Raw genomic sequence first — 11459 nt, forward strand, 5'->3', positions numbered from 1 at the left:
CACACACACACACACACACACACACACACACACACACACACACACACACACACAGAGTCCAAGGCAGTTGAACTCATATGTTTGTACAGAAGGAAGGGTTTAAAAAACGAAGATCAATAGCTACGTTGCTAAGCACAAATGTACAAAAATCATGAATTGGGCCCCAAAACGCATGAAATTGAGTTAAAAATCATTAACTTTAAAAAGAACAATAAATCTGAGGTTCTTTGTTTTTCTATTCTGGCTTCTGGATTTTCTCTGCAGCAAAGGACTGGGAATGAAAATGAAAGCTGAGTGGCCCATATCAGCACATGACTCCAGAGGCTGGGACTTCAAGTTAAGCAAAGGTTCCCAGACTTGTGATTGCAATATCTGCGATACAACATGTGCTACAACCCAACTGGCAGCAGAGCACCGTGGTGGTGGTCCACGGAGCACAAGCAAAGCATGAGATGCACCCTCACTACCCTAACCCCGGGATGCCAGCAGGGTTTGACTTTGTGCGCAGGTTGCCCGGGCTCATCTAGCCTTCCAGGGCTTTGATTACACTGCTGTCTCTGGGCAAATGGCCTGTAGGGTTGGGCGAGGAAAACAGCCCCACAGGTCTAATCGCTTCTGAGCCTGAGAAAAGCTCCATGGATTTCCCATGACCATCTCACGAGATCAAAATCTGAGCTGAGCAAGGAGGGGATGGACCGGCAACATTTCCAAAAGCCTCAGGGAGGCAGGTCAGGCTCTGACAGGCTGCTCGGCTCTGAGAGCGCAGCATCGGCACCGGCTCGATAACGGACACGAGGAGGCCCGTGAGGAGGTACCGTACAGCACACGCAGGCACGCACGTGCACGCGCACGCACACAGAATGAAGTCATCCCGGGAGTCTGGCAGGCTCGGCAGCGCAGACTGACCATTTTCCCTGTGCTGGAAGGAAGGTGAAAACTCTTTGGCAGTGATCCTGGCAATCCGAGCTTCCTCCTGAGCTTTCTGCGCTGCTGTCACAGCCGCGTCCGCTTTCGCCCGGGAGTGGGAGGTCCTGCAAGGGAATGGAAGACAAACACTGAATTAGGCCCTGCTGGGACTGGCATCGCCCAAAGGATCCCAGCAGCATCAGCGATCCTCCATGCCCTCTCCACATGCATCTGCTGGGCCGAGGAGCCTTTGCACTGCAAGACAAAGAGCTGGTGTCCGTGGTCCTTGACCCTGCTTCTGCGATGCAGACACCCCATTGCAAACAGATCGGCCTGGAAGCCCTCCAAAGGCAGCCCCTACCTTACCTCTCTAGCAGTGCCAGGCATTCAAAGCAAGCGAAGCCACCGCTTGCACCGACCCACATGGCCTGTTGAGGACTGCACAAATCTAGAACTTGGGCTTCCAAAATGATACCTTTGATTGGACCAACTAGGAAATCGCAAAACGAAACAAAAATCTCTTTTTCTGCAATGTTCGGGCTCATAGGCATTTCATCAGGCTCTGGGAAAATTAAAGATGGTAAAAAGTCCCCATAGATCGGAAATACCCTGGGGTCTGGGAGTGCAGGGCTTCTCCAGACCCTGCCAGATGTCTACCGCTGCCCCCAAAGAAGCACATTGGACAGAGCCTGAAGAGCTGGACTAAATACTACAATAAAACCTTCTTTTGGGGAACAAAGAGAATGAATTAACATGAACTAAGCTGGACACTGACAGACTCTGACAAAATGCCACGGAACGGAAAGCATCAAATAGTTCAGTTCCCTGAAAACCCGTATTTCCCTTAAAAAGCAGTTTGGGCAGGACGTTTTCCACCAGCATTGCCTACAGCGCCTGTTTATAGATTTATTGTTTTCCAGCATCCCAAGCGCTGGACTTACCGTGACTCCCCTTGCAGGGCTGTTCCACACACTCACAGATCAAGAAGTATTCCCTAGTAACCTACATTTTTTCAGTTTTATCCCATTGCTTTGAGTTATACTCCAGTATACAATCCCTCTCCATCCTTGATGTATGAGTCCTTTGAATAATGCTAAACAATTATCCTACCCTTTAGCCAAGCTAGATATGTGTTTTTAAAAAATGTCAGTGGCTAGACATTGTGCTGGAAGGGAGCAGTATAAATAGCCAGCCTGATTTGTTTTCCCCCCTCTCCAAAATCAGTCCCTTCAGCTCCCTTCATCATTTTTGTTGCTGGCCTATGAATTTCCCCTAATTTTTCTACATCTGTTTGTCATTGCAAGTGCCCAGAACCGACTGCAGTGTGCTGACAAGCTCGTATAAATGGGAAACGGGAAGACCACGTGCCCCATTTTGCAGAGCGCAGCGCACTCATTTTGGATCTTTATGCGGGGGGCGTTTGGGTGCACACGTGCATATGGTCAATTATTCAAATGGAGGTTAGACTGCACCATTGATTAATATGCACCTGCATCTACCATCCTTCTGTAACGTCACTCAGGTGCTGTGTGTAATAGCGGCACAATGCAAGACTGCAGGAAGCTGTAATGACCTGTCACTTATTTTCAAGTGTTGACAAGTTCCATTTCTTTAACGAGTGCTGTATTTATATAAATTGGCTCCTCTGGAGCAGCTGATGGAATTGATATGACTAGTTCCTTAAGAGCTATTTAAGGCAAAGCTGGAGTAGTGGGGATGATGCAGATGCAGCCGGTTCCTAGAATTATTTCCCGGGGGGCCGCAGCACGGGCGCAGGTGGCTCCTACAGAAGATGGCCTCACTCTGCAGGACTGATGGTCCCAGTTCCTTAAGTCATTCCCAGTGCGTTCCCTGTAACAGCGCTGAGGATGTCGCTGTTGTCAGATCCTGGAAGGCTCTTTAAGGATCCCTGCTGCAGCCGTTGCAGGAGTCCCCATCTATATCAGCTCCTTGTAGAAAGAAACACCTGGGTCCATGGGCTTTGGCCTTAGGAGGAGTTATCCAAAAATTGCTTTGGGTACTGCTGCCATTTTTTCTGACTCTGCTTCCTACACCCTGTACCTGGACGGGGAGGCAGCAAGGCGAACTTCCCAAGACCGAGACTTCGTGGGGACAGTTACTGAGGATGTATGAAGCAGACAGGGGCCGGTTGGACTTGATCAGCTCGTTCAGCCTTGGGGCCCTGGCAGGCTGGAGCAATGCACCGAGGATGCAGAGCAAAGAAATCACCACCCTGCTGCTTTGCCTTTGCAGGGGACGGTGCCAGGGAAGCTCGGAGTGCAAAGCTCAGCAGACCCCTGGCTCCGGACTGTCTCTTTGCTGAACACCGGCAGCTTCAGCCTTTTTTTTTTTAACTCCACAGCCTAATTCAGTGCTGCTGTGCCAGCTAAGTCTGCAGGGCATAGGAAACCGGGCCATGGCTTACAGAGATACCCAGTCCCTTCCAGAAGAACTACCACTCAGCACTGTGAGCCCTCTACAGAAACATAGGGTTCAAATAAAGGCAAAACTTATGGCAACACCTTGTTTGGATGGGCTCCACTGGGGATTCAGATTGACTTAGGGACCTGGACTACTTTCTTCTCAAGTCTCAGGTAGAAGGGCTCTATTCGGCCATCCCTCAACCCACAGAGCTGGAACATGGTGGAAGGGTAGAGGGCAAGCGACTCCCCCACCTGCACCCCACCAGCTGCAAAAAGAGACAAGGCTCAAGGTCAAGAAACCACTGGGAACACCACTGGAGGCTGGTGACAAAGTCCAGCAAAGCCAACGGGAGGCTTTCTGTTGAGTGGACTGGGCTTTGGGTCAGTCCCTGAGCGTGGACATTTGGATCAGAACTGCAATTCATGGTCCCCTTTTGGGATCTGGCCCAGATCATTTGAAAAGGCAATCATACCATCCTGTGATAAATACACCCAATTCCTGCAAAGTGGATATACCATAGGACACTGTGCAGAGGTGCAGGCAGGCTTAATTGTTTGTAATGAGCTCTAAGATGCTTGGAGGTAAGGCCTGGATGAAGTGAAAAGCAGAATTATGATGATCCATACGTTGCATGATAATATACCTAAGTATTTCCAAATAAATGCAAGTAATCCAGTTAGCGCTAGCAGGAGTTTGTCACATGCTATATTTAACAGCTGCCTCCTTTATATATATATGCATGCGGTATAGAGCGTGCACTAAATCTTAATTCCCCCGTTAATGGCTTGATTTTATTTCCTTGTAAAGCCCTACAAGAACCATACACGCTCGCTAATCGAATCACTCTTCTCCTGCCTCACGTGCCGCCTCCTTTGCATGGCTGCGTCTAACTTCCAGCGACCTGGAGCTCGCCGCTTGTAAAAAGAAGGGCTCAGGGTGCGTCGCAGAGGACAGCACATAGACCCTGCTGAGCTGCAATTGCAGGGTACAATCCTACCGTTTCCTGGGAGTGGGACACCGCACAAAGTTCAGGAGAAAGAACAATTAGAAACTGGGTTGTGTCACCCAGATAACCTGTTTTGTTGGTTTTTTTAAGTAAAATGAATGTCCAAAGAGGAGCTTGATTGATTTAGCTTGAATTAGTTCATTTAAACCAGCCTAAATTTGTGTTTAAACCAGGCTATGTTTGTGTTTAAATTAAACTGTTTCAGCCCCCCCCCCCTTTACCAATGTGAGATTTACAGTCATATTCCTCTGATTTGGACCCAGATTTGTACCAAGTCGTATCAGCTTAGACTCCCTTAGGGCCTAGTCATGCATCTTCCCCTCCGGGTGTGGCTTGGATGCTGCCAACCCAGAGCTCCTGTCAAGTGCTCTTCTGGACTCTCAAGCTGCTAGCTTAGCTCAAGACCCCCTTTTTATCTGCTCCTGGGCTGTCAACATGTTTTTATAAGCATAATGTCGGTCTGAGACCACTGTGCTGGCAAAGAAAGCCTCGACATTGTGGGTCGAGGCTATTGAGGCTATTATTGTGGGTAATATTCTAAGCAGCTGTGTGCTCCACCCCAGAAGTGGCTGCATTTCAGTTGTCAGTGGAATAGTTCCTGCATGGATTTGCATGGTTTGCAGAGCCCTGGATCCACTGAGATGAAGGAGCTTAAGATAACAGTTGGGTGTTATTAATGAATTATGGAAATAACATAATTATTCATTGTCCTACCAATAGCCTCTACTTCCTGAGAGGAACAGACAAACCTAAGGATACCCCGATGCTACTCAATTGTTGGATTTCATTTCCAACCTAATACTAACATTTGCATTTTAAAGGTTATTATTAGGGTTTCCTTTAACCTCACCATCTCCGATTGCTGCCTGGTTCCAGACAGTTTAACTCAGCTACGAGCCCTGCTTTACTACAGAAAATCTTCCTACGGCTCAAGCCATCCTGTCACCTCCTAGAAGCCACAGTAAATAAGACTATGGTTTAAACTTTCCTATTTGGCACAAGCGTAACTCCAACAGCAACTGCAGTATTGGGCTGGATCTGCTGGGCTGGCAGTGAGTGGCAGCAGGCAAGAAACAGCCTTTAAAAACAAAAGAGTAGGAGCCAGGTCTAAGGATGGAGCAAATATGATCCAAAGCCAGCTGATCACACACATGGCTCAGTGATGAGACTGCTCCCTCTGCTCGTCCTTCTGCTTTTCTCCATTTATTTCTGATGTCCACTTGTTGCCTCTTCTCTCTAGACCCCCAGGGGTCTGCAGACTGTGTCTAAGGGGTCCTCAAAACCACTGCTCTCATCTCTTCTGGGCAGCAATAGTTTGTCACTAGGGTTAAAAAGAGACATTGGGTTTATCCCAGGTCTGATTCTCCCTGGCTTTGACTCCATCAAAGCAGGTGGGAGTTAGGGACAGTCATTTCCACATGCACCTTGAATGGCAATTCACTGGAATTAGCTTTGACCATCCCAGGGGAAAAGTGTTATCTCTGCGGTCTGAGGGCTTATATCTGGGGCTAACTTTGGTTGTCTTCTTTTAATGCCAAACTGATTTGCTCGCCTCTGATCATGGCTGGGCAACAGGTCAAATTGGCAGGCAGAGCTGGCAGGGGAAAAAAAACCCAGCCAACCACCCAACAGATTTTCACAAATCTTTGCAGATCTGCTGTGATTTGGCTGGAGCTGACAGGGGAAAGGATAATTCCTAAGAGGGGGCCATAATGCCAAGCTTATCTGCTCTGTCTAATCTATAAGAAGCTGGAATAAACTGATTTGAAAGGAAGACCCTGGCTTTTCAGGAATGCCAACAGGCTGCTCAGGGCTGGCTCTGTCGGGGGATGACTTCGCTAGCAATCTGCATTTCAACACTGGAGTTTCCTAAAAGGGTTGGGCTCTTGCTGCAAACCTAGGGCGGTTGGGTGCTGATCGGGGCACGTCAAGATGAAAGTAGGCAAACTAGGCAAAACTTGAATGGTATTTCAGGTGGCGGTTCAGGTTGGGAACACGCTAGCCATGTATAAAGACAAGCTGGAAAGTAGAACAAGGTTTTGGACTGCAGGAGTGAAGCCCTGGAAAAACCTTTCTGTTGGACTGAAGGGTAAAAAACCTAATTCTTAAGACAGGGTTTGCTCAGCTGACCCTGAGGTAGCAGGGGACGGGATTTGATGACCCAGGAGGTCCCTGTCCTTTCCAGCACTGTAGTCCTGTATTTTTAACATCGCTTGGATGTGTGTGAACCCAAAGGGATGCACTGAACTCGGGAAGAAGCGGAAGCACACAAGAGATTTGCAATCCATGTCTTAGGCTTCATTATCAAGTGGGGAAACAGCCAACTCCAAAAATATTTTGCAAGGTAAAACGTTATCTAAGCAATAATGGGGCTCTTCAGTTGACATGAGCTCTGTGCTGGGAGAGAGTTGAGTTTTTTTCCCCACATTTTTTTCTGTAAGAAAATGCCATTTGCTTAGAAATGTTGCATTGGGTGAAATTCTGGTTTGCAAAATCACATCGAACGAAAGGACGACATTTTGTGGGTGTTTTGTTTTTCTTCAGGCCAACAAACATTTTCTCTTTTCCATTCTCTCTCATGGCCCCCCACCACAGAAAGGTTGTGGACAAATTGGAGAGTCCAGAAAAAGGCAACAAAAATGGTTGGGGGTCCGGGGGACCTGACTTGTGAGGAGGGGGTGAGGGAACTGGGCTGATTTAGTTTGGAGAAGAGAAGACCGAGAGGGGATTTAATTTAATAGCAGCCTTCAACTCTCTGCAGGGGGGCTGCAAAGAGGATGGAGCTGGGCTGGTCTCAGTGGGGGCTGATGACAGGACAAGGAGCAATGGGCTCAAGCTGCAGCAAGGCAAGTTGAGGTTAGATATTAGGAAGAATTTTCTCACTCATAAAGCACTGGAACAGGTCACCCAGAGAGGTGGTGGACTCTCCATCCTTGGAGGTGTTTATGACCCAGCTGGACGAAGCCCTGGCTGGGATGATCTAGCTGGGTCTGGTCCTGCTTGGAGCAGGGCGTTGGACTACATGGCCTCCTAAGGTCCCTCCCGACCCTCATTTTCCGTGACTATGATCTTAGGACAACACCAAGTAAATCCAAGGAAGCCAGTGCACATGGGATTTCATGGATGCTCCTTTCATAATGGCACCACGGTTTGCAAATAAAATAAAAAACTCTAAGCTTTATTGGCAATGCTGATCTGTGTGGCACGGGCACTCACAGCAGGGAATGAACCCCCAAAGCACTCTTCCCCCTTGCACTAAAGGCAACAGAAATCTGCGGGAGACTGTAGAGCAGGTGATCTCCGTGGGCCAGAGTCCTAGTGAAGGATAAGGAAGAGGTTTCTCCAGGAGCCGGGAACATACCCCAGGCCTACCCCGATTTTCACACAACTCCCTGTAATTGAAGACTTGCCATCGAGTCCTCCCTGCTTAATCCCCGTGCAGCTTGGCTCCACCTCAGCAGACCGAATCTGCTCCTTGCAAAGTCAGAAACTAAACTCAGATGGGAACGTGAGCCAGTCCTCACGTCTGTACTTGGCTTCTCTCCCCCGGTCAGCCTGTTTGCTGAGCCCGGTCAAGACAGATGTTGATCCACCTGCGCAGGTCTTAGCAGGGAAACAAGACGGCTCAGACCAAGCCCCTGCAGAGCAGCCAAGTCCCGGCGTTTCCCATATGAAAACACGAACTGCCTGCAGCCCCGGGGAGCAACCCTGCTGGCATTTTACTTTGCAGTGCGCTGAAATGTCAGACGCTGCGGAGAAGGCTCTGGGGCTACACTCGACACGACCGTGTTTATCTGAATTAAATGCTTAATGAAAGGAAAATAATTTGAGTCACTATCACAATACCCAAAGACATGTTTTGCAGAATTTTTTTTTTCACCAGGCTTCACCAGACATCATGTCACATTGAAGGGGATAAATCCTGAGTCCTTCCTAGCAAGGGACACAATCTGCAAACCAGAGCGCATAGAGTCTAAGCACTTAATTTTGTAGCTCGTCATAGAGGATAAACAGGCTATTTCCTGCAAGTATCGAACACCCGTAGCTCCAGTCTCCTGCCTTTCTAAAATGCAGGCTGCTTTTATTAATTACCGAAATACAGATGTAGGCCCTTAGTTTTATGCACTTGAGCTTGCAGATTTTTAGCCATTGGATTGCACTAGCCCTCAATTAGGACTGCAGCGTTAGGCACTATACAGGCGCTTATAATGAAACCGTCCTTGCCCTGGAGAGCTTATAGTTTAAATTACATCTGAGACAAGATGCAACAGTGCAACAAACCGAAAATTCAAGTTGGTCTGCTCGGTAACAGCAGGGGAATACTCAGTGATATGGTGGACGGGTTTTAGCTGGAGGTGCCTGGGACGTTAATGACAGCTGCAAAAGCACTAATGGCAGATTTGCCAGCGTGGGACATGCATTTCTGCTTGTTCATACCTGTAATGTTAATCAGCAAGGCAGCAGTTAAGGAACAAGTGACTTCACCTGGGTCTACAATGAACTATCTCGAGTTTTCCTAGGAGGCTGAGCTGGCTCCGCTGGATTCACTTTGTCTCGTGGGTCAATATGTAATCAGGCAGGTTTTTTAAGTGCATCTTTATCTTCCTACAGGAGGGGAACATTTTCTGTCTCCATTACAAACTATTCGTGTGTTTTTTTAAACAGGAATAGTCATTATAACATGCGCGACCTGTTAGAAATTGCTTCAGGAAATTCTGGAGAAAGCCGTTTCAGAGCACTGAAACCTCCATCCCTCAGCCTCCCTTCAAGCAGCAGACAGCCACACAAGCAGTGCTGGGCTGTATTTGGCATTTGAAAATCAGTGCAGGATTTAGCGAGACAAGGGGAGAGAAGGAGACGTGCACTTCTTGCATGCAGAGCGCTTGGCCCCCACTTTTAACCTCGACGCAACCTGGAAACTCTCTGAGCAAGAAGAAAGGAAAAGACTTAGAGGTCATGGAAAGGGTCACATCCCAAAGGATCTGCTAGTGTAAAGCTGCATCCTCGACCAAAAGAGGCTGACACCAAGGGCCAAATGGCAGCAGGGTGCAAAAAAGGAAGCCTTCTCTTTCTGCTGGTTTTAGTGCTGATTTATTTTGCAGGCTTTTCTCTGGTGCCTGCCACCATTGCATCAGAAAGACTCATAGCCAAGAACACCATTTCGCTCATCTCTGGTGATTTTCACACCCCGACCGATCTCAGAGTGCTGTCCAGAAGAGACCAGCATCCACTTTTAAGGTGGGGAAACTGAGGCAGAGATGACAACGTGGGTTGCTGACAACTAAACTAGAGGTAGCAGCACATCTGGACTAGCACCTGGATAGTCAGGATCTCTTAATCCCAGCAACTTCAATCCCCCCATTTAATTGATCCCCCCCTTGGGGGTCTTCAAGAGGAGGTTAGATAGATATCTGTGGGGTATTATGATACTGGCACTCGTTCCTGCCCAGGGCAGCGGGTTGGACTTGATGATCTGTTCGGGTCCCTTCTAACCCTAGAAACTGTGAATTCCTGGGGATATAAACCAGGTCCCCCCACCTCTGGGCAAGTCCAGAGCTGAGTTTTGCAATGCTCATCCTTCTTTGCTGTTGTTCAGAGAAATGGTTGGAGGTGCAGGGGGAAGGACTGTTTGCTGGCTTCTCCAAGCTCATCTGCTCCTACTGCTTCCCATTATACTGGCAGACTTTTCATATCGAGAGTGATTTGCAAGTACTAATTAACCCTCACAACACTTGAGGTTAGGCAGGTATTATCAACCCCATTTTACAGCCGGAAAACTGAGGCACAGAGCAGTGGTGTGACTTGCCCCAGCCTATGAAAGAAGCCACATACTCTGCCTGGGAAAACTACAGCCTCCAGACAACTGGATGAGCATCCCTTCCTCCTGGTCCTGTGTGCGCTGCTCCCCCCCCCTTTTACCTGGCCACATCCTTCCCTCTCCAAGTCTTAACTGGCTAGGTGAGCTATCACACATTGTTATCACAGAGATGAGGATGAGACCTCCAGGAGGTTAGAAGCAACAGCCGGAGAACAGCCCAGAGATCCAAATCCAAAGGCAGCTCTTTAGCAGATATCTGCTGAACAGAAACAAAGCGGGGGGAGAAAGGGAAGGTGCAACCTTCAGGGGATCCACTCCAGATCCATGCTGGCATACAGCAGCAGTTGTTCCCCTTTCCCTGTTAACAGCACTTGTGTGCAATTGAGAGGAGACCCTGGCCCTTCGGGTTTGCTCACAAGGGAGCTGACTGTGGAATCAGATAGCGGGTATATGCAAAGGACAAAACCACCTATGGACACTCTCATGAGAGCACCCCCAGACAAAGCTGCTGCGGGATCAGCCACCGGTCATGCTAAACAGTCCTCGCAGACTTCAGTGGCTTCCTCCAGATTTACAGCAGTGCACCAGGGAGCGGTATCTGGCCCAACCCCATTGCCTCGGGCGGGGTTACTCTGCAATTACACTGCTGTAATGGAGAGCAGAACAAACCCCTGGCCCAGGGGAGCTGAGCCAACGCTGTGGACATGATGTCACCCTCTCCAAAGGGTATGTGATAGCCCCAGAGCCCCGCCAGCGGAGGAGAGGCATTGCAGCTGGGAAAGGGCCTCCAGCGGTATCTGCTTGGGATCAATAGCCAGATAACCTTTGGGGTGGGAGGCTGGCAAGGGGCTCCGCAGCAGCAGCCGGCCTCTTCTCAGGTTCTGTCTGAAAGCAATGGGAGATTGATCGGAAGGGGAGCTTTATCCTCTCCTCACTCTCGCTGGAGGGTGCAAACTGGGACTGAATTATTAATAGCCACTGCAGACTGCCTGGCTTCTGTCTCCAGCGGCAGGAACAGCCAATTCAAAGGTGGTTGCAGGGAGGGGAAGGAGCTAGCAGGAAGCCCACTTAGCCTGGCCACACTGCCCCGCTCTGCTCATAGGCAGGCGGGCGGCGTGAGCTGCTTTGCACCCCCACGGCACCCCCAATTCTCATAGCTCCTGCAGAGGCTCAGGCCTTCATAGATTCATAGATGTTAGGGGCTGGCAACAGATCAGTGGGTCTAGCTCCCCTGCACCTGGGCAGGAAAGACTGATTACTCCGGCACCGTCCCCATCAGCAGCTCAATCCTTCCCCTGCCTCCAG

The 11459-nt window shown here is 49.1% G+C and overlaps 1 protein-coding gene across 1 annotated transcript in view; it reads right to left on the reverse strand.

The window, feature by feature from the left end:
* Window positions 1-11459, reverse strand: part of JPH3 (junctophilin 3) — a 113408-nt gene that overhangs the window by 34014 nt on the left and 67935 nt on the right. The window contains exon 3 of the mRNA XM_019505422.1: window positions 907-1031. Within this exon, the coding sequence (XP_019360967.1) occupies window positions 907-1031 (125 nt within the window). The remainder of the gene's footprint in view (window positions 1-906; window positions 1032-11459) is intronic.

The sequence above is a fragment of the Gavialis gangeticus genome, unplaced genomic scaffold (assembly GCF_001723915.1).
Source record: "Gavialis gangeticus isolate Ggan-Ray unplaced genomic scaffold, GavGan_comp1, whole genome shotgun sequence".
In the NCBI taxonomy this organism is placed as follows: Eukaryota; Metazoa; Chordata; order Crocodylia; family Gavialidae; genus Gavialis; species Gavialis gangeticus.